The sequence below is a fragment of the Grampus griseus genome, assembly GCF_964374135.1.
Source record: "Grampus griseus genome assembly, chromosome: 9".
NCBI classification, from domain to species: Eukaryota; Metazoa; Chordata; class Mammalia; order Artiodactyla; family Delphinidae; genus Grampus; species Grampus griseus.
Window position 1 is genome coordinate 77,934,300 of NC_139003.1, and position 24,448 is coordinate 77,958,747.

Genomic DNA, 24,448 nt, shown 5'->3' on the forward strand with positions numbered 1-24,448 from the left:
TTTTCTTGTCTGCTTGCTGTGGCTAGGACTTCCAGTGCTATGTTGAACAGGAGTGGTGAGAGTGGGCATCCTTGTCTGGTCTGGATTTCAGCAGGAAGGCTTTCAGCTTTTCACTGTTGAGTGTTATGTTGGCTGTTGGTTTGTCATAAATAGCTTTTGTTATGTTGAGGTATGTTCCCTCTAAACTCACCTTGATAAGAGTTTTTATCATGAATGGATGTTGAATTTTATCAAATGCTTTTTCTGCATCTGTTGAGATGTTTTGTTAATCATGTGGTTTTTGTCTTTCTTTTGTTGATTTGGTGTATCACATTGATTTGCATATGTTGAACCATCCTTGTGACCCTGGGATAAATCCAGTTGGGTAATGGTGTATGATCTTTTTTACGTGTTGTTGGATTTGCTTTGCTAATATTTTGTTGGGAATTTTTGCATCTATATTCATCAAAGATACTGGCCTGTAATTTTCTTTTTTGGTAGTGTCTTTGTCTCATTTTGGTGTCAGGGTAATGGTGGCTTCATAGAATGACTTTGGGAGTGTTCCCTCTTCCTCAATCTTTTGGAAGAGTTTGAGAAGGATTGGTATAGTTTCTTCTCTTATTGTTTGGTAGAATTCCCCAGTGAAGCCTTCTGGTCCTGGACTTCTGTTTGCAGGGAGTTACATTATTTCAGATTCTATTTCACTTCTAGTGATCAGTCTGTTCAAATTGCCTGTTTCCTTTTGATTCAGTTTTGGTAGGCTGTATGTTTCTAGAAACATGCCCATTTCTTCTGGGTTGTCCAGTTTGTTGGCATATAATTGTTCATAGTATTCTCTATCAGAGGCAATTTGACTCCCAGATTGACTGTCCAGTTCTGAAGTCTCGCCTGTGTGCAAGACTTGTATGCTCTGTGCCTGCTCAAGAACCCCTCTCATGTGCCTAATAAGAATCTCAAATTATACCTGGGAAACAGTTCTTGTCATCTTCTCTAAAACTTATTTGTTCTGCAGACTTCCCCATATTAATAAATAGCACCACCACTCACCCAACTGCTTTGTCAAAAAGCAGCTAGGAGTCATCTTTTTATGCTTCTCTTTCTTTTACATCTTATCACCAGCCTCTCAGTACAGACCTTTGGCTCAGTGGTCACAACTGCCACTTCTCATCACCTCCACAGATGCCATCCTAACCAGACCCACCAGAACTCTTCAGCAGCTGCTAAACTGGTCTCCCTGCTTCCATGCTTGCCTCCCTTCAGTCTAGATCCCACTCAGTAGCCAGAGTAACCTCTTTCTAAACTTCAGTCACGGGGCTTCCCTGGTGGCGCAGTGCTTAAGAATCTGCCTGCCAATGCAGGGGACACGGGTTTGATCCCTGGTCCAGGAAGATCCCACATGCCACGGAGCAACTGAGCCCGTGCACCACAACTACTGAGCCTGTGCTCTTGAGCCCGCGTGCCACAACTACTGAAGCCCGCGTGCCTAGAGCCAGTGCTCTGCAACAAGAGAAGCCACCGCAATGAGAAGTCCTCGCACCGCAGCTAAGAGTAGCCCCTGCTCGCCACAACTAGAGAAAGCCCGTGTGCAGTAACGAAGACCCAACGCAGCCAAAAAAAACCACACTTTAATCAGATCTTGTCACTCCCTTACTCAGAATCTTTCACTAGCATCTTAGAGCAATTAGGAAACACTCCACAGCCTTTACCATGGCCTGCGAGATTCTACCTGATCTGCTTTAACACCTTGTCTGACCCTCGCATCACTGTGGCACAGCTTGCTCACAGGCTTTCTCTTTTTCAAAAGCACCAGTCTGGTTCCTGCCTCAGCCCTGTTTGCATTTGTTTCCTCTGTACCTGAAGAACTCTTCACTTCAGGTGTCCACGTGGCTCCATCTTCACATCATTTAATCCCGGGATTGAAATGTTAATTTCTCAGAGACACCCTTCCTGACTAACCTACCTGAAATACCCTTCTAACCCTAATTATTCCCTAATCTACTTTATTTTTACTTGTAGTGCGTAACACAGCCAGATACTATATTCTTTATTTATTCATTCACTTGATTATTTTGTCTCTGTCACTGGAATATAAAGGTGGTGAATTTGCCTGTCATAGTCATCCATATATTTCCTGCACTGAAAGCAATGCCAGTATGGTAGACATGAAAGAATCTTTGCATAATGCATAGGTAAAAGGAAGGATACCCAGATGGAGAGCACTTGAGCTGTGCCTTAAGGAAACAATCAAATTTTACTAAGTAGATGAAGTAACAATTATTAAAGTCAGAAAGAATTCACATAGGTTTTGTTAAGTTTGTGATGATCCCTTTGTTATTGTCTAGAGTTCACTCTATAGGTGCTAAGGAGCTATTTCATATTACTAAGAAAAATTGTTTTTAAAAATAAAAGTAATTTATACCTGTTTGGTGACTGATTGGAATAGGAGAAGCCAGAGACAGAGAATCAATTGTGAGAATTAAAGCAGAGATTATGAGGGTATTTACAAACTAAGCGTTTTCGATCTTAGGGGAGAGGAAGGGTCACATTTGAACACTTGTTTCTGGTAAAGAAGAAAGGAGATGACTTGCTTATAACCCACCATAAATATGTGTTGCATTGAGTCGGTCAAGTCTTGAATAACTGGCAAATAGCTGTTTTGTTTCTTCCTTCCTTCCTGTGTTCATTAATTGTTATATACTGTGATACTGCATGATTATTAATGATATAAAATCAGTAATTCATGGAGATGAACTGTGTTTAACAATGTTAAACACATATAATCTTGCTGCAGTGACTTCAGTGACATGTCATATGTGTATTCTAAAGAAATATTCCAGACATTTCTCTATGAAAAAAAATTTTTCCCTGCAATCTGGAAGATTAAAACATTATCTTTAAAATTATTTTATACTTAATGAGAAGATATTCTGCTATTTAAAAACATTATTGTATACAACTTTTGCACTTTTAAAAATGGATAGTAACAGACATTATATATAGTATGTATGTATATATGTGTGTGTGTATATATATACATACATACATATAGGTTTAAATTTAAAAATAGAAAATTTTAAACTCACAGACAAAACAAACATTATTGGAAGAAACACTAAATTAATTTCCAGTCAAACTGATGTAGGGATGAACTTTGTTTCAAAGGGTCACTGTTTCTACTGATTTGAAAATGGATTTCTTATAATCAGCTCACTATTTCACTTTTCCAGTTGATTTCACTAATTTATCTTTCACTGAATTGACCAATTCTTTGGTTGAATCTGTCTAATTGAGTTTCTCCCGAGCCCTTGCCCCATCACCTAAACAATCAGCCTGCATCCTCCCTGCTTTGTTCATGAACTCCCTTTGCTCAGGAAAATGGTATCTGTTACTATGAAGTGATGCATGTCTTTCTCTTCCGTGATCGGTACTGGTGATCTTCCTGTGCATTAGGAAGTTATTAGCTGTGAAAATCGTGGCTATAATCTGTTAAATTGCCAGAAGAGAGTGGATAGATTACAGATTTCAAGTGGAATCCACACATTTTGAAGGTTAGGTAAGGTTAATTCATAATGGGGTCAGCATGTTTGACTTAATCACTGCTGGTAAGACACAAATAAGTTCAAAAGAAGTTTCTTGAAAAGAAGCCTAACTGTTGGATGCATGTGCATTCATGCCATTTGCTGATAATTCTGCGTGCTTAGGTTTAGGATTCACTTAGGCCCCTTAAGCCTTACTCTGGTTTATGCCTAAAATGCTAAGTAGGCCCATCTGCAGAATTGAGACATGTGAATATACGATGAAAAAGTGCATGTTTGGGCCAGGCTGAGAAGCTGTCATTTTTTATTTGATCAAATCTGAGCTACAGATCTTAGATCACACATGGGACACAGCCTTTGGCTACTCTGGAAGGAATGTATTTCAGATGGTGCAGTTGATTTACGAGAATAAGGTGTCTGAGACACTGATCCTTTAGCCTCCCATTAACTATCTTATAGCAAATGCATGTTGGGCTATAATATCCCTCTTTGAATAAAAGAGAACATTTTTTGGTAGATAATACAGATAAGGTCCTGATTCTGAGTATTAGAGCATCTAACTTGTTAGCATCGTCATAGAGTTTCATTAAGTATAGAGCACTGCACTGACTTTTCTGAGATCAAAATGTCATATGGTCATAACACATGGTTATATGTTATATGGTCAGCTCTGTGGACCAAATCATAATAGAATTTCTCTTTAGAGGTAAGATAAATTGCTCTTCAGAAATATCTGAAGAATGAGTTATATTTTATATAAATTAAAAGGCATTAAAGCATTAAAAGATGTTGAAGTTTATTCAGTTCAGCTCAGAGAGGCTCAGTGTTTAAAGTTAGATCTTGTGAATTCTTATTTAAAAAAAGAAATTGCAAAAAGTTAATATACTGATGAAAGAGTAAAAATTGCAGTGCAGGGATAGAGTTTTAAAAACCTCTATTAGATAGTATTCTACTCTCAGGTTACAACATTATAACATGAATTTCCTTTCTCTTTAATAATGTGTATGAATCTTTCCTCCATGGCATCTGTTCTAAATCAGTCTATTTTCCTATTGCTTTTAAAATCGTGTCAAGGTTAATCTCCTATTCCATGTTTGCTTTCCAGGCATTAGTCATGAAGCTGCTGATGAAAAGGTGATTTTTGGCATTGAATTTAATTCAACCTTTCTGGAATGTATACCTAAATCCCAACAAGCATCTATTAAGTGGTATATCCAGCGGTCAGGAGATGAATATCGAGAGGAGGTAAGTTATAGTCATCAAAGAATGCTCACCTTGAGGGAAACAGTGTAAAACTTAAATCAAGTTTAGGTTGTGAGAGGAGATGTTCAACTTTTAGTGCCAAGTGGAGCTCTTATCACTACATGATAACAAGGAAAATAAAATTTTATACTCTCTAGCACCCAAGGTAACAATGCCTTTGAGATATGAATAGGCCAATTTAATGCAAATGTGTTAATAAATACACTTAAAAGCAAATTGAATTTAAAAAATACAGGATTCCTCTTCTACTTTTTATTTTTCATTGATGGTCTATATTTTAGAATAATTCCCTGATCAAGAACAAGACTTTCCCCTCACAAAAGCACAATGACTAAATTCTCTCTCTCATTGTGTTCAGTTTAGATCATAAAACATGTCAAGTTTGTACAGAAATGGAAATATCTATCTTATCATATCATAGGAGCAAGTTGGATAAGTATCTGGACATCTGTACCTTTCCACTCTAGTGTATTAAAATTAAATCAACAGAGGGAAAAGTAATATGGATGCTCTACTCATCTTTTGACTTTTTTCTGTTTGTTTTTTTCTAACACATACATGTGATTAAAACATATCACAAAGATTTTGTGAGATATGTAGGTTATATATGTTACTGAATTTAATGAGATGAGTTTGGGTAGTCTGAGAAATCCTGTATTATTCAAATGTCATGTAACAAAGGTTAAATGACAGAATTTTTATATTTCTATTCTAATGCCTATGAGAAACCAGTGATACTCAATCTAGATTTCTAAAAGCCCCAATATTAAACTAAGGACACTGTAATGGTAATGGAACGAACACAGGCTCAGAATTAGATGCGTTGAGTAATGATTCTTTGGTAATATTACTGAGGACTGTGGGCTGGAATTTTCCAAGGTAAATAAAATCAATGCAAAAGTTACTGTCAAAATTAAATGAGAAAACATATACAAGAATGTGTATTTCAAAGCAGAGGATTACTCACAAGTGTAAAGTATGCATATAAAATTGCAGGCACTCTCTACTGGGAGGACATGTGAAATACGAAAGAGCACTGATGATGTGTTCACCCTGACTGCTGAGGGTTCGTAAGCAGGTGGTGACTTCTCTAGCACTCAGTTTGTCTGCCATATAAGCAGGTGGACCAGATGTTCTCTAAAATATCAGCCTCCTTGTGAAGTCTATAAACATTTAAATAGTATATGTAATCGGTCAAACATTACTGTGTAATAGTGGTTCTCAACCTCAGGTAGTTTTGCTCCCAAGGTATTCACATTTAGCAATACCTGGAGACATTTTTGGTTGTCACGACTGGGTGGACGGAGGATGCTACTGGCATCTAGTGGGTCGAGGTCAAGGATGATGCTACCATCCTGCAATGCACAATACCTCACAATAGATAGCCATCCATCTCACCCAAATGTCAGTTGTGCTAAGGCTGAGAAACCTTGGAGTCAAAGAACCAAATTTTATCATAAGTGATTAATGTAAAGATATGTTCCACTGTTACATTAAGAAATTATCATTCTCTTCATCTGAGAATAATTTCTGTATCAAAATATTGACCCTTCACATACTTAATACTAAGGGAATAACTTCCTTCTTTATTTCAGATTTCCCTGGTAAAACTTGATTCTTCATTGTTCCTAACATCCATAAGTTCTAAGAGTATGGCATATCCATATTTATACTAAATATTTATTTTAAGAGTCTCACTGTTTACCAATACATATTGAAGTTTTACCTGACACAGAGGTGATTTAATTTCAAGATATAAAGCATTTATTATTTATCCATGAAATATTGCAAGGACATTATCTGAATTTTTGTAACATGCAGATTTTCTTTTAGATATATTGCAGTATTTTACTTTTGAATATCCCAAATGACTATTTTTAATTTTATAGTTAATAAAGTTTGATAATTTCATTTAAATATAATTTTTTAATGATTTTTTTTTTTCTCCATGACAAATTTAATCTGACTTTTAAAAAATGTGGAACTCTGCTTGGGATACTCTCCCAGTTATAGAGATGTACGTTTGCCTATGCATGTTTGCACTCACATCTTTCATGTTTCCTGAAAATGCTATACATTACTTTAATGTATGTTTTAAGTATATCAGACAGTCATGGTGGTAGCATGCTCCATAAATTTCAATGGAGCAGAAATAGTGTATTTATTGATTTATACTTTAAAATATTTTAGCTGTAATGTTTCAACTGGTATTTTCATCTACCTTTGTAAATAGTTATACATTGTCCAGGATATGCAGTACTGCTTCCTGAACTGAGGAAAGGGGCAAAATCCAGACTAGATTTGAAGCATTCTTCCCAGCAGGATACCCTCTGCTCTTTACCAAGAACGTCACAGTTTGAAATCTTTCCTCCACTCAAAAAAAGAAAGAAAAAAAAAAAAAGCCTGAGGGAAGGCCCAGGATCTCCTGTGGCACAGAGGCTGTCACCAGGTTATTCTCTGCCAGGAGGAGAACATTTCCTTACTGAGTTGTTTCACAGTTGGGTGCTGTTGGGGAGGTCATGAGTCAGTTATTCACTGACTTTCTTATAAAGCTGTTCTTGAAATTGATGATGTTTGTGCTGTAACTAGCAAGTTAATCGGTCCCCAAGCTTCTGTTGAACTTCTGAGATCTGAATAAATAAAAGAGGCAGTACCTTATACCATTTGTGATAGTATTTTTTCTGTGGATTTTTAAAACATTTTAAAAACATCTTCAAATATTTGTATTTTTCTATCTGTAGGTCTTCATTTTATTTTTGTTGCTTTTATTATAAAAGCAATATAAATGGTTTTGAAAATAAACAACTATGAGACCACTAAGTGTAGATAAGCACAAATACTATTCTGATGTCTATCCCACCTTTTTTTTTTTCCTACTTACCATTACACTATAAGCATTTTCCCCTGCCATTCAATTTTAATACCATGTTTCCTGTCCCACATCCCTGCCATCCTGATGACACAGTCATCCACAGATGTTCCATGTTTTATTAAGTTCACGTAACCTCTTAAAAAAGCAATCAACTTTCCTTTAGCTAAATCTTTCTCTACTTGTCTATTTTCTTAGGACAAATTCTTAAATGTAAAATAAGTGAGTTAAAGACTTTAATTATCTTACAGCTTTGGATAAACAACTGCATATTGCTAATTTCTCATCAAAATCACCATATTGGTAAATTGCCTTACGTATCATTTGCTTGGTTTATGTTGATACATTCATTTAAAAATTATTTTAACAAACCCCTTTATATTATAGATATTATCATTTTAATGTTATGCGTATTATATGTAACTTTTTATTGTTTTCTATCTCTAAAAATTTTTGTGTGTCCCTAACACACACAAGTTTTATGTTTTATATAGACAAATCTATTGATTTATATTTCTCACTTGTGCTTAGAATTTCCTTCCCCAGTGAAACAGCAAATATATATTTTCTAGTCATTTTATGATTTTATTTTTACAATTACAGTTTACATTTTATATTTACATTTAATTAAAGATATTAGTTAATCTAGCAGTGAGTTATGTATTCATTCGATTTTTTTTTTCTTTAAATAATGAGCCAGTTGCCTCGGCACTATTTTTAAATAAGTCGTCTCCTATGTTTGTTGAAGAAGGGAGATATTCTTGAATCCCTAGTCACTTCCAAGACACGTGCAGTGCTTTCGCTATGAAAGACCTGACAGGTGAATTATATGCAAAGGAATTACCATTAGGCTGCTATTATCAGAGAAGGAAGTCACTGACCTTTACCTGCTGTTTAGTACCTAACTGTCCTTTGTCCCTTACCATGTTTCTCTTTTCACTTCAAATGAATTGCCCTTCACTGAAGATCTACATTGAATAATGCCAAATATATTATCCTTGCTCACATTAAGCAAATGGATAGTTGACCCCGGTTCAAGCATGGTTTTGATATGTAAGGCTGAGCAGTTTTTACTTATCACTTCTAGAGTGAAGAACATTCCATGAGTTTAAATCACTGGTCAGAGATTACATTATCTCTTTGTAGAGGAGCTGAATTTTCTAAATTGACTGTGCTGACATTTCACTGTCGAGATGCAGTCTGCATAATGCGTCCTATTCCAGCATGGAATGAAAGCACTACAGAGAATGGGAATGTAAAGTAGGCAAATGTTAATCAACCACTTAATTTCTGGGTCACAGATTTCTATCTCTAGACTGCAAAAATCCTATGAAAATACATCAATTCAAAATGTGTTTTATTAGAGATACCATTTCATGAAAGGCATAGTTTTGAAATTTTAGGAAGAGAAAAAAATCACTTAAATGATCTAATAGACTTTCTGATCTAATAAATCCAGAAAGAAATTCATTAAAGCAAACTTTTTATCTGTAGGTCAAAAACCAAAAGAAAAAGTAAGCATTCCATCAAAGAAAGGAAAGGTGAAGGACCACGATGGAGTAATGAAATGTCAGGTGTTTATGAAACCCTGAGTCCTGTTAGGGACAGAAGTAGACTGGAAAGGAGAGAAGGGGGCCAGACTTCAGAGTAGAATAACATAAATGGGACACAAAAAGAGAACAGCAAAAATAATGCTGAAGTGTTGCATAGTATGTGTGAAGTCACAAAGTCATCATTCCTTCCTGTCAGAAGCTTAAAAGAACAATAAAAACTAGTGACTCAGAGCTGTGACAGTCTCTAAAAGCCACGTTAAACGCAGTTTAAACATTAGCAAGAATACCAGCTAGGAAAGAACATCCAGAGATGAAACGGAACGGAAGTCACGCACTTTGGTCATCATGCTGGTAACCACAGGCCATTTTCCGTTACAGAACTACAGAAGTAAAGGCTTCAGAACGTCACCTCTCCAGCAATATGGCAGCAGTCTATGATGCTGCTAATAATACTTCACACTCAACCTTCAGAGAGCTTTACTTTTAACACCCCAAATACACCGTACGCTGTGTCACCAACTTGATAAATGGGACACCAATTGGGGAAGATAAATGAGTAGTCACAGGAAGCAGAGCAGATAGGGACCAGAACGTGGGCTGTGGAGTCATAGTTTCAATTTCACGTTCTAAGATATATTTAAATGAAAAAACAATAATTCCTACAATAAAATTATTTAAAGGAAGATATGTAGTATGTGTTACATTTGAGATTGATATGATTGTTTAAGACTGATCCTTTAGAGCTCTACCAATTCAAACTCCCTTTTATTTTTGGCATCAGATTCCTATAGTTTCTGAGAATGTAAGTCACTTCAACATTAGTTTGTATTACAGTAGCATTTAAAAATATGTGGGCCTTTAGATAAATCCATTAGAAAAAAAAAAAAATCTACTACACACCAATTCACCAAATGGGCAAAGTAAGGGAAACAAACAAACCCCTGATGGTGTGGATTCATTGTAGCGCAAGGGCAGGGCTGGAGACCATTCAGCCTCATTAACCAGGGATCTGAGCTGTGACCTGCCTTTGGCCTTGTGTGGTACCCCGCCAGCTGCACTTCTCTGGCATAGAAGGTGGTTGGCCATATACTTGTTAGTTAACTGGGCTGGTAGCCAGAGATGTTTCTTTGCCTTTTCTCATATTTCCAGAATTGGAGGGATTTTTCCTACATATTTTTCACATAAAGATGCAAAGTATAGTCCACCCACTGTGAATAAATTTAATTTAGCCGTCTTTATGCCTCCTTGATTTCCATCAACTCTAAGTCTACAATACAGGGGCAGATGTGTAAACTGGGAAATCTTCCAGACTTCTTTGTTGTTATTCTACTTAATGCTGAGCCGCTCAACAATACTCCACATTAAACAGGGCTCTTGTGTCGGTAAACATGCCTGTAGTTTATTGAAGATAGGTTCTCTATTCACACCAGATTGGAGGCCAGGCAAGCTTAAATGTTTGAATTGTCTTTCAGTACTACTGCTTCAAAGGGCAAAGAGCGTCACATTTCAGTGGAGGTTCTTTTTGTTCATTGAGCTTTCTCACACTTGAAATCACATTACCATGTTATAGTATACCGAGGTATGGCAAATATTTCCACAAATGACAGTCTAAAGTATCACACAGACATAAAGTATCAAAATTCAATCCACAGTAAAAAGAGAAATTCAGCTTTAAATGTTGCTAAACTTCTGACTGTAGGGTCCTATTCAGTACAGCCCTGACATCCAAAAGGCTGTACCCTCCATGCCTTTCCACTTGACTTTTAACAAGTCACCACTTACAGTTTCCATAAGCTACTCAGATCATTTATTTGGCAATATCTAGCAAACATTAAATTCCTTTCGGAATAACTGCTCTCTTCTACATTACAGGTAGTAGTGTGCACTAAAGCTCTTTTTCTGCACAATGACTGTCAGAGTCCCATTCTAGCTCTGAAATTCAGAAACAAATTGGTGCTCTTAGTACACCAATTAGTATCTGAAATCTTTGTAAAGATGGTCAGTTGATAGTTTCCAGGTTTACTTCATTAACTTTCACAGCTTTTTACTCCTATCTGTAGACTGGAAGAAAACCTAACTATATTCCAAAGGCTCAGTTAGATGTAATCAGATGCAACCATACATCTTTGGGGGCTGTTACTTTAGTTGAAAGAGAGTTTAGTCACTGTGTTTGACTATGGCTGACAATACTATGCTTAATGACAGAGAGACAGGGATTGTATCTTTTAGTTTCATCTAAGTAAAACTATGTAGCCTCTTTGCCTTTGCTCATAGCCCTCTCTGTTTCTCATTTATTGCCTACATTTTTCCAATTTTGCAGTTGAAACCCGATGAAAGGATCATCAAAACAGAATACGGGCTACTGATTCGAAGTCTGCAGAAGAAGGACTCTGGGATGTATTACTGCAAAGCACAGGAGCACACTTTTATCCACACCATAGTGAAGCTGACTTTGAATGTCATTGAGAATGAACAGATGGAAAATACCCAGAGGGCAGAGCACGAGGAGGGGCGGGTCAAGGATCTGTTGGCTGAGTCACGGTTGAGATACAAAGACTATATCCAAATCCTTAGCAGCCCAAACTTCAGCCTCGACCAGTACTGCGAACAGATGTGGCACAGGGAGAAGCGGAGACAGCGAAACAAGGGCGGCCCAAAGTGGAAGCACATGCAGGAAATGAAGAAGAAACGAAATCGAAGACATCACAGAGACCTAGAAGAGCTTCCTAGAGCTGTGGCTACATAGTTTTCTATTTAATTTAAAGAAAAAGAAGTCTTCACCTGCAAAAATACTGTCTTCTGTTTTATTCATCCTTACGTTAACTCATAAGAGCTTTCCATGGAGTTTTGCTAAAGCACAAGAACAGTAATCTGAATAAGACTGTATCTGGTGGATATGGCATTAGCAAGGGCAAACCATTCATCTGAACCAATTTTCCAAGAACTAAACTTATACCTGCAAAGTATCAGAATTATCTCAAAAGAGGGGCTTTACATTTGTAAATGTTTTACACTCTGAGTTTTTGAATTTATTATGTTACATAAATGAGCTAAGAAAGTGTCAAATTTGACATTGTAATAAGGTGCTTTATTTCCCTTGCATGGCCTTTAAGCACGGAGTTGACCATGCAATTGTGCTATATGTTCTTATGAACAGATACATCATTCCACTCTAGAACTGGCTACCTGGTGGTAGGATTGGAGGGAAGACATAAGATACAGCTCACATTATCAACAGGAACTTTCCCAGTGAGCCATTCACTCTTGGTGCATGGTTTAGGAATTTGGAGAGGTGCATTACTCCTTTCAGACTCCAGGGGTTACATTTAGTGTCCTGGAGCATTGATTTACTGAAGAGCATAAATGTTCCTCCCAGGATTCCTTATGACTTGTCAGGATAACAGGTTCACAGAGAGAAGTTGGTGCTCAGTTATGTGTCTTTAGAATATATGCTGAGCTTTACAGGGACAGAATGCTTAATAAATATTTTAATAGGCTATGGGAAAGCATTTTAATAAAATAAGGGAAACATCATGATGTATACTGCATCCTAATGGGAAAGCACACAGCTGGGATTTGTTAAGAGAAAGAAAGAAAGACAGCCATAAATTCTGGCTTTGGGGAAAACTCACATCCCCATAAAAAGGAAGAACAATCACAAATACAGTGCGTGAAATGTACTGCAGCTTTACTCACTGGAATATAAGTAGCTGCCAATTTGTAATCCATCTGTTAAAAAAAAAACCTCTAGATTATAACAAACTGCTAGCAAAAGTCTGAGGAAAAGTAAATTTTCTAAAGGATCATGGGAAAAATGAATACAAATTTATTTACAACCAATGGGATTTCAGTATGTACTTCCTCTTTTTTTTCTAAAAATGCATCATGCTCTATAAATTATTTCTGTTTACTGCCTTATGCTCTCCCAAATATTGGATTATTAGATTTTATTTGAGTGAATAGGAAAAAACAATATATACATATATAGAGAGATAGAATTAGGTAGACAACAGTGGTGGGGAGTGGTAATACTATATATTTGTTGAATAACAGAACAAATGCGAAAATTTTGACAACGGAAAGGGTTAAATTAACTCTTTGACATCTTTTCTTCACACAATCTTTTTGCATTTCTGAGATTATATGCTGTAATTCAAGTAGCATTGTTTTAGTAATTTAATAATAAATAAGCCTACTGCATGTAAAGAAAACAAACTCACAACATTAACATAAACATTTTTTCACATTTTGTTAGCACTTGCAAATGTTTCCAATGTGTCCTTTCCTCTGAATATGTATGGAATGTTTCCTGCCTGTTTAAGAAGGACTCACCTTTCCTTCGTATAACACAAAACCCTTAGCCTTCTTCTGTTTTGCCTTTTCATGCCGTTTTTGGTGTGAAATGAAAAATTAGTCACTTCCTCACATGGAAGGCAGCTTTTCAGAAAACTAAATAGCAGACATAGCTCGTTTCTCATGCATTCTACGTGTCTTGAAAATAAAAGCCTGTGAGAACCCTGTGATTATAGGGCAACTTATTACAGAGTTCAGTATCACGTCTGTGACTGGCTTTACGCTCAAAACGTTCTATCTTACATTCATTGTGTTTGCATTGTTTACCTACTCAAAGTAGTCACACTGATCTATGAGGTTAAGTCGCCTTTTGATATGATACTCATAAATATGTGTAGATGTTTTACTGTAAGGAAAACTTAAGGAAGATAGTTGTTTTTTCTTTTTTAAGTGAACCAGAACAAATCACTCTATTAAAAAGTAATTCCTAAGAATAGTTGTAGCAAGATCAGACTGCTAACAAGAGTGTTTGTAACTTGATTTGCGGGCTCAAAATGTTCCAGGAACTCATAGTAAGCTCAAAGCTCAAAGTAGGAGCACGTTTTTTAAAAGATTTCCAAATATTTGTATATCAGACAGTAGTGATCAAATTATGGATGGCTTTGGGAAAATTTCATGAAGCTCAAATGTTAGGATTGACTTGTGAAAATAAATTTGGTTTTCATCAAAATATGAATGTCCAACCCATTTTTAAATTAATTCCTTCTAATCTTATTCAGAAAAAATTGGGGGGGACATTTTAATTTACAGGCTGCTTTGGATCTAAAACTATTAATTTATGATACTTAAAATATATTTGAAATATTGTTAGTAAAATAAAAAGTCATAATAAATAAACCATATGGGCAAGGATTTATGTGTATTTATAAAGACAGAAGACATCTAAGCTACTATGTTTAATTTTTTAATCTTTTAATTGCCTCGAACACTTAGAAGAACAGTGTGAATATATTAAATCTAGAGATGAGATACAATATATACTTCCTCACCGCTGAAAGTTTTTACCAAATTTTCTTTGAAATAATGAAAAATGAAATTATAGTTAATAGTTTCAAATACATTTGCTAAGAAACCAGCTCTTTATGGAGAGGTCTTAAAACGTCTATGTTTATTCTTGGTTTATATTTTTTCCCCTGTTTTGAATACGTATGGCTTTGACTTGCATATTCTCATCTGCATTTCACGCCAGCTATTTCTGCTGCTAAATGGAATCCTGACTGTCTGCATTCATTTACATTCAATTTATTGGGAATTTTAAGAGTTTGTTTAGAAAGGGATAGTCTAAATAATTAATTTATATATAAACTGTTTCTTCCCCAAAGAGCTCAAAACACTACATTCACATTATTGAATAAACATTTTTGAAAACCAACCAAATTATTTAAGAAATGGAAAACTGTCACAGAGAAATTTAGAAATTTGCAAAAGCCACAACAGTAGTGAAAAAATTATAATTCACACCATACCTCATCTATCCGCTGACTAAATAATGCTTATTTACAACATGCTGCCTGCAAAATGGTCTTACCCTTGAATTTTTCCTTTGGTCTGTGTTTCGGTTCTTTACATGCTATTAATTTTTGTTTCTGCTGAATTGTGTAGACTCAACTAAAAAATAAGTTTACAGTTGTCGGTGCCTGTTTTTCCACATTACATTGAAAATTAAATTTTCAAGGACGGTTTGGTAGCATCCAGATGTCTACGAAATACTACATTGGACCAGAGCATTAATTAAACACTGATATTTTAAATTTAAATATGATATTTCATATATATCATAAATGAAAGTGGAAATCAAAACGGAAATAGCTTCCCTTTAGAATTTGTCTTGGACAACATGTTGGAACTCATTAGCCTTATTGGGAATGGATAGTTTAGTAAAAAGAGATATTTGAAATGTTTTTATAGAAAGAAATATTTTTTTCTCACAGTAAATGACCACAGTATTTAAATAATTTAATTTGCATGTGAGATTAAAAAATGAGATCTAAAATTCCAACATTGTACACATTGACAGTGCAAAGACAGGAACATGCACATGACTTATACCTCTCATTTAAATATTTTGTCCTATAAAGTATTTATGGTAAGTTTGATTTGGGTGATTTGGGGGTGAAGGGCAAAAATCTGTCACTTAATTGTGTAATTTAATTCTTAATAATTGTAAGTGGTTAGCAATCTATTTTGAATTTGTAGTTTTGCTATTTTAAAAGAAATGTAGTCTTGTAATCTAAAATAATGGAAAGTTGTTAAATGTATATTTTGGTTGTATTATAATAAAATACAAACATTAGTGTTCTATGGTTATTAACAGAATGTTGGTTTGTGTGCAATTTTGTTTTCAAACCCTAAACATGGTAACCAGATTTTATACATTGACTCGCACTAAATCAAATACCAAGGAAAATATTTCCTGACAATTTTTAGTGGATATAGTTTGCACTGTAAGTATGCAGTAATTTCCCTTATGAAAGAAAAGAATAAGTTTCTCTCCCCAATTAATACGAGTATTACAGTTAAGCTTTACTGTGATTTAAATTTAGACTTTGGTAGACTGAATTAATATTACTACTCCAAGTAACTACTTTTAAGATTTCCAACTACCATTCTATAAGTGAAATTTAAAACTACTCATCGATGTGTTTAGTACTGTATGAGTATACTTTTTTAAAGGCAGAGGCTGAGGTTTTTGCTTTTGCTTTATAAAGACCTTTCTTGAATTTCTTTTAGAGAAAATTATATTTCTTGTTAATTTGGTACACACATAAGGGATATTTTGTGTTTACAAAGAGGTATTATGATATCCCCTCCAACCTTGTAATGAAATAAATTGTAGGGATGTTGTATAGAGAAATGTCACGTTTTCTGAGGGCTCTGACAAGCTTCGAACATAAGAATTTATAGTAGTATATATACATAACATCTTTAAAAGAAAAAAATGTATATAGGGCACTCTTAGGTGGATCATGTCCAAGCTGTTACTATAAATAAAATACAACAGAAGATTAATAATTGAAAACATTCCAGTTGTATTTGTTTGAATATAGAATGTCACGCGAGTGATTCTCAAGACAAAAGAAACAAAAGTTTAGCATTTGAGAATCAAAAGCATCTATAACCACACAACTTATCCTCTTTAACATGATTTGCTAGTCCAGGAAACTCTTGCCTAGGAAGATGAAGCTGCGAATAACTTTATTGTTTGTTTCAGAAGCTCATATACTTTTCATTCGTGTATATACTGGTACAAACACATCTTGGACAGGGATTTGGCAATATCCAATGAAGTGTAAAATGCACATACTCCAAGAACCAGCTTTTTGCAATTAAGTATATACCCTTGAGAACCCTCTCCACATGTGCAGTAATAGACATTTTTAAAAACATTTATTGTAAGATTAATTATAATAGAAAAAAGAGAACAATCTATATATTCTACAAAAGGAGAACGGATAAACTGAAGTATAGTCACTAAATGGATACAGAAGTTTAAAATGGGAAAAAAAAAAGAGCTACATTCATCAACATAGAAAAACCTCAGAAACAATGTTAAAGGAATAGAATCAGGGAGTACAGGAAAGCAAAAGGAATTATACTAGGTATATCAAGTTGAAAGAAGCAAACGATACTGCTTATGGATACATACATTTATATGTAAGCAGTAAACATATAAAAAATTTCTGGAAAAGTTAAGCACCATATTCAGAATATGTTTTTCTCTAAGAAATAAGAGAGAATGAGGACACAGGGAGCTATGACTGTTTCAATATACATATTTTTAAATCTAAACTCAATATTATATTACATATATTTGTAGGAACTAGTATATTTAAGTGTTAATATTTCACAAAGTTGGGCGTTGGATTATAATTTAAATACATTACTCTCAACATAATTCTGTGTGCTTAAAATATTTCATAATAAAAAAGCAGATGAACGCTCTACATCTCAATAAAAGAACAAGTTAGCAGTAAAATCTAAAAAGAGAAAGAAAAAGACAGGGAAAGAGAGAAAAGAATAACATACAGAAATATTAGATATGCAGCCATCATAACAGATGCAACTTTCCAGTTCCCCTGACTCTTACATTATGAACTTTCTTGGACACCCTGATTATTTTAAAAATGTGACAGCTAGGACCTTGTTTGGCCTCACGGACCCTGGAATAATGCCTATTTTTCAAAGCAACGCCTTATTGTTATGGAAATGCCTAAGGCATCTACGATATGGAACTATGTGCTTAACATGCCAAAGGGCTCCAAACAGCTGAGTTGGCCTTTCTTGGATTGAACAGTGTTCAAGATTGATATTTCAAATAGACAGCTTCTTTCTGGCTTACATATCAAATTGATAAGCCAACTTATGCTCTTTAGGTAAGCTGAAGAGGGACGAGACATATTTATATCTTGCAAAATGTCTTTAAATGATCTCATGAACCATTATTTTCTATTGGAAAGATTTTATATAAATATAATCCTCATTTTTCGTTTACTGTGGATGTTTTGCTCATGTGTAGAGATGGGTCAAAATTTAGCTCAACGTTTTTGCAGTTTGCAAATTCTCAATTTTATTGGGTCCTGTTAATGGGGGCTAGTACATTTAAATACACATTGTATGAATAGAAGGGGGCATATTCAGAGAGTATTCATTTAAAGTACATAAACTTGGATAAGAAGAAAATGAAACCAATTTACCAGATAGGAAGTTATCATTTAGAGTCAGGAAAGGGGTTGTTTAATGGGCCATATCCCTCTAAGCTTTTAATATATTGAAACAAATTACTATCAGGTAATTATCTCCAATTATCGAATTGTGTTATAATTGCAGCCCTTTCCTACAGGTCATTTTTACTATTGAAAAACAAATAAAAACTTAAAATCTCCTGTGGTAATTTGTGTTGTTACAGTTAGTCTTTATAGACATTTGGAGGTAGTCTTAGGTTTCAGTGCCCACAGGCAAAGTTAAGTGTGAGAATAACCGTATCTTACTCAGGTGTGGAAATCATAGAAAGCTGGCCAAGAAGTCAAGGGTCTGATTGTTAGGAACTTTATGATTCAGACGAGATAGAGATTTAATCCTGCAGACAGGGGGAGACATTTTGGTATTTTTAATCAGAGACATGATATAATGAGATTTTCATCAAATCTGCATTTGAGAAATAAACATAAAGTGAAAAATGACCCCTTAATTTCTATGTTTTGGAAATGGATGGATGACAGTTTAAAAAAAAAAAACAAAACAGGAATTATAGTGGGGAAAAAAGGAGGCTAGGGTGGGAAGATCATAGTTTCTTTGGGATGATCTGGGGAGTCTGGGATGTGAGTTTGGGATGATTTGAGGAGTGTCTGGTAGACAGTTTGATATACGGGTGTGATGCTCAGGAGAAATGAAAGCTGGAATTATTGTGTGGTCACTGGTATAAATGACAGAAGTAACACAGTAGGGGATTCAGTGAATACAAGCAAGTCGGGTGGTCATTTTAGCCTAAATTAGTGTGTCTCCTGATGTGGGTTATCATTCATTTCTCTGTACCTCAATGAGATGTCTCTAAGGTACCAAACAACTTAAAAATTTATCTTCCACCAGAAACTAAATTTCTGGAAGACAAAATCTCTATTCTTAATATCTAGTGCAGTCTCTGGCAACTAAAAACCAGTTAAACCTGTGCTGTAAAATGACGAGTTTTCCTCAGAACTGTTATGATTCATTACTTAAGGAACTAGTAAGAAAAAATTCCCCCAAATGGAAGCATTTTCTAAAATTCTTACCCCATGTTCTGCTTTTTAAATCAAATTGGTAAATTGATGAAGGTCTATTTTCATTTTGAACGTTCATCTGTTTTAAACAAAACGATTACAAACTGGTGTTGGTTTTTTTTTCCTTTGATTCAGGTGGTCTCAGTGCCATAATCTACAAGGTTTAAACTGGTAGAAAGAAGGTCCATATCATTTGTAAGGGTTGGTTTGTTGAAACGCAAGGACTTTGAAAAGGTCTTTGAAGAAAACTTTGAACATTTAAATTCATAGCACAGTCAAGAATATAGATTTCTCTAATAGATATTCTGTGGTTAATAATATTTTAAATTATTTTATTTGTGCCATAACATTTCCCTGTACAATTTACATTAAAGAGCACATAACTCTTAAATGGAACCTTCTTGGAAAAACATTCTACTAGACCTTTAAAGTCCAGTGCTAAATGAGAGTAAACCAAAGTTATAACCCTGTTTATCCATTTTCAACCCTGTTTATGTTGTCTCAAAAATGCAGTTGAATTAGGCATATTGGTTACATTTACACATTTTATCAATCAAATAGCAAAAGTTAATTTCTCTCACTGACTTAGAACTATTAAGATGTATTACTTAAGATGCATCATATATTTTAAAAAGGGAAATATTGACATATGAGAGTTTCCGTTTTTATTTAAACTCAGGATGCTATATGTAACTAGAGCAGAAATCAGCTTTTCAAGGTCCTGCTCCTGGAAAACAAGCATTCCTAACCATTGGCAAAGCTTAGAACTACCTGCTTTCTTTGTTATTATATAACAAACAACAATCCTTTCTTTTGGACCCTTAATATTCATTAAAGCTACTCATAAATGCATTTATATAGCAGTGTTTTACATTTCTAGTGAACAAATTTAATTAACAAAAAATGATAATTCTTTTTGAGTATATGGAGAGTTGTCCGAAATTTATAAGATGCAGATGTATATCTGGGGAATCTCAGTAGGAAATCCACACCAAACACATTTAGGAACTCTCCTTTGTTTTCCACTTTATCTCACCAAGGGAGTGACTAATATGAAGTGGTTTGTTGCATCTCATGAAAAGATGGCAAATTGGATAAGGTTCGATTCATGCTTCTCAATGTCAATATTATGGTGCAAGGGATGATGGGGACCAAAGGGAAATAAAAGTGCGCTCAATTCTTGTATTACTGGTAGGAAATAAAGATTTTGATAAATATAAGGAATCAGTAACGGTGAATTAATTGGAGTATATGGCTTAAGGACAACCTCCATAAATATTAAAAAAAAAAAAGAATGGGGCTCCATTCCAAGTCAACATAAACAAGTGGGGATTTATAGCTAAGAAACAGAGTTGGGGTCAGTGGATGGAAAATACTAAGACAAAAACATCAGTGGTAAGGAGAGTCTCTGCCTAAACTGACTTGACAGGATTCTTGCTAAAACTGGGTGATGCAGGCCCAACAAAGACGGACACTGAGGTCCAAGATCAAATTAGTTGAGAAGAGGCCTTAAAGAAGCCGAAGGTTTGGTCAAGGAAAGTCTTTGTCAGTGTGGCATCCCCAAGCCCAGGAAGTGGGGTAGTGGAGGACGCTGGAATACACATGTGTACCCTGGGGTATTCACATGCATCTGCTTGAGGCCCCTTGAAGTTCAGGAAGCAGAGAGAGTCATGGGCCTGAGGCCTCCATTTATACTCTTGCCCCAGCCATGCAAATATAATGGGCTAGCCTAGATATGGGGATAAAATAAACAAGCAAATAAGCAAAGAAAAAGGATTTGCATGATCCCATGATAACAATGTGTGACGAACTGTGGACTGTAATCTACTCAAATCTCTGTAGCTGAGGTTACCAAGGGAGAGAAAGAGTGTTGCATTTGGGCAGACCAACAGGAGAGGACAGTTACTTAATTACTGGTCCATGGAAGATCTACCACTTCATGGACAAAAACATCCCACCATGAATGTGACTGTAAGAAGAGGGTTCCCTCCTGTGAAGGTAGCCATTGTCCAGATTTCCTCAGTGGGTACTTCAGATGGCTATGTTCTCATTGGAATATTGCTTTTATTTTAGTGAATCTTCGAGTGAAATATTTTTACCTAGACTTTTCCAAGATACTGGCCACAATCTGAAATATAGTTTCTCGGGGAAAATGTGATTTGAGTTTCAAACCGTGGAACCCAATAAACACGAAAGTTGCTAACACCCACCAATGATTGAATGCAGGTGCCGGCTACTTTACAGACATGGACGCAGTTAATGCTCACAACAACACTCAGACGTAGGGATTATTATCCACATTTTTCAAAAGCAGCAGCTGAGACTCGCAGAGAATAAAACTGTGACCTGATGTCATTACAGGTATTACAAAGCTGCTAAGTGGCGGAACAAAAAATTCCATCCAGTCTGTCTGACCCTAAATTCCAAGGTGTTAACAGTAACTGTGTTGTCTCTTGGCCCATTTCTAAATTGAAAGTGTCTATAATAAATATTCTCATTACTGCTATATGGAGATTTAATTTTGTTTCTATTTATTAACAGCTAATAATTATAAAAACTAATATTTATGTAATGAAATCTGCATTAAATTCTCTTAACAATCTAGTAAATACTATTTTAATTTATATTTATTAACAAAAAACCTCAATATTCCAGAGATTAAATACATGTTCCGATGATATTTACTTTATACATACTAATATAGGCATAGTTGGTGCCAGTTCTATGGTCTTTAGAAATATTGATTTATTTGTTTCCCACAACCTCGCCTGAACTAGGACTATTTTCATCTAGATTTTACAGATAAGGAAATTTAAGGCACAGAGAAGTGAAATAACTTGCCCAAGGCCCCGCAAGGGGCAGAGATAGGGTTTAATGCCAAAGGGGTTGGGTCTGAATCATTCTGTGTTGCCTTATATCTGCAAATTGATAAAAGCAAGGAAGCAATGACACTCAAGCCCAACCCTTAAACTCTGCTCTGTGAACAGCTATATTACATTATTAGAGTGAAGAAATTATACGCAGGATAATTTAGGTGACAAAAATTGTATAGTCATACTAATTTTCCATGTTGCAACATATGAATTCTTATTAACTGAAGTTGCTCTTTTTCTTCTGAGATGATGTCCATCCTTCTCATTCTCTGAATTAATATATTCCCATAGATTTGGAAAATGCCATCACAGAGTTAGGAAATGGCACTGAATTAACTGGGTAGTAGTTGAGGCACAGGTTAAAATATATGTTCATAAATTCAGTTAGTAGCATTATAGTTATTTATTCGTACTTGCAAAATTCAAGACTTTTTATAAACATTTAGTTACTTTGTATTTTAACATTACCCTTTCAGCTAAGATCAACTGTGGTTTCTAGGGTGAGTATCAAATAAGGCTCTTTGTTACCTCTGCGAGGGTCTGTTGGTCAAAAGTTACCGCTCTTCTGCTTAGAAGTAGGGAGATAGTGTCTGTAGAACTTAAGTGAATTATGGTTCCATTTTAGGAGGCATATTAGAGAGAAAACCTCCTCTGGAAGCTCACAGGACTTCATTCCATGTTTCCTTTTGGCGCAGATTGCTTTTCTCCAGGGAGCCAAGTTTGTAATCGGGACATATGTCAGGTAACACTATCAGTAGGAGCAAGCTGTGCTTTTCTGCAGAACAGCATTTGTATATATTCTGTGCTAACCAAGGTGCAGGGACTGGTTACGCCCAAATGATCGCACACAGAAGGGTGGAGTGGATTCCAAAAGAAAGTTGCAGGCAATTACTAAAATGGGTATTTATAAAAACAATGAGCTAGAGAGAACACCCTGTCCTAAGACTTTGAGTGACTGGGAACAAAATACAGAAAAAAATAAAAGATAAGGGAGAGGTGATTAATAATGTTCTAAATTGTAAGTTTCTGGTGGGTGGAGGTCTGGCAATTTTCCACCAATATTTTATTTTTTATTTCAAACTGTCCCCTGTCAATTATTTTTTAATTTAAGGAGGGTTTATTATGTGAACACACTGTGAATTAATATGTATTACATAACCATCCAATATTACAGAGAGAGTGAAGCAACACAGGTTTATTAAACTGTATCTTTATTTCCCCCTTGGACCTCACTTTCGAACTGGAGATATCCGTAAGGCATATTTCATCAGAACAATAATCTCTTCAGAAGCAGAATCTAAGCTCTTCAGATTTGGGGTGTGTGTGTGTGTGTGTGTGTGTGTGTGTGTGTGTGTGCGTGCGTGCGTGCGTGTGTGTGTGTGTGTGTAGGAAATTTTTGCTCATCATTCTGACTTTTTTTGCTCTGAAGATATGTGAGGTAAGAAATGAATCTGGCCAGGGAATAGAAAGCAAAAAGTGCTCCAAAAAGTCAATGTTTTTCTAAGAGGATCTTAGTATGCTAGGAGGTTAACAGAGGCTTATCTCTTCCCCTTCCTGAAATCATCTCCCATATGATTTCCATAGTCTTTTCCAGCCAAGTAAAACTCTACAATATCCTTCCTGGCTATCTGTCCACAGGTTAGCCAGTCACACATGTTCAACCACATACTTCTTTGACTTAATACACGCCCTTCTTAAGTAGACATAAAGACATGTACTGAGTAGTAGGTATCAAGTATATGTTCAATTGCACATTACACCCATTTATATACACATACAACATGCGCACATCTAACAGATGTTATGAGATTCGGATACAACAAGAATTAAAAGAAGCGAAGTGAAGGGTAGTGACCAGAAGAAGGACATTGGGATAAGATAAAAAAGGAATATGGAAATGGTGAGACAAATAGTAGTAGAAAATTAACAGGGAATAAAACTTTGATGAGAAGCCAAGTGTAAGGCCTAAAAGAGGCTCATAAGGTGGCCCTCAAGTTCTGAGATTGATTTGGAAGTGATATAAACATCAGAATCTGGGGTTTTAGATGCAAGATAGGGAGAATTACATGAACTATAGTGGAGTTATAGTGAGCAAAGACTTCAACTCCAGGGGAAAAATAATAATCCTCAGCTGGAAGGATCCCAGGGATGAAAGACAATATGTAAATTAAATGATGGTATTTCTTACATCCAGGGAACAGGGCTGGGGTGATTGTGTTGAAGAACGAAGGAAGGACGGGGCTACAGCCACGTAGATGACGGAGAC

At 35.5% G+C, this 24,448-nt stretch overlaps 1 protein-coding gene across 1 annotated transcript in view; it reads left to right on the plus strand.

Moving 5' to 3' along the window:
* Positions 1-11,946, plus strand: part of SEMA3D (semaphorin 3D) — a gene marked incomplete at both ends in the record, with an annotated part of 133,847 nt that extends 121,901 nt beyond the window's left edge. The window contains 2 exons of the mRNA XM_082661799.1: positions 4,621-4,760; positions 11,521-11,946. Of these exons, the coding sequence (XP_082517925.1) occupies positions 4,621-4,760; positions 11,521-11,946 (566 nt within the window). The remainder of the gene's footprint in view (positions 1-4,620; positions 4,761-11,520) is intronic.
* Positions 11,947-24,448: the final 12,502 nt, after the last annotated feature.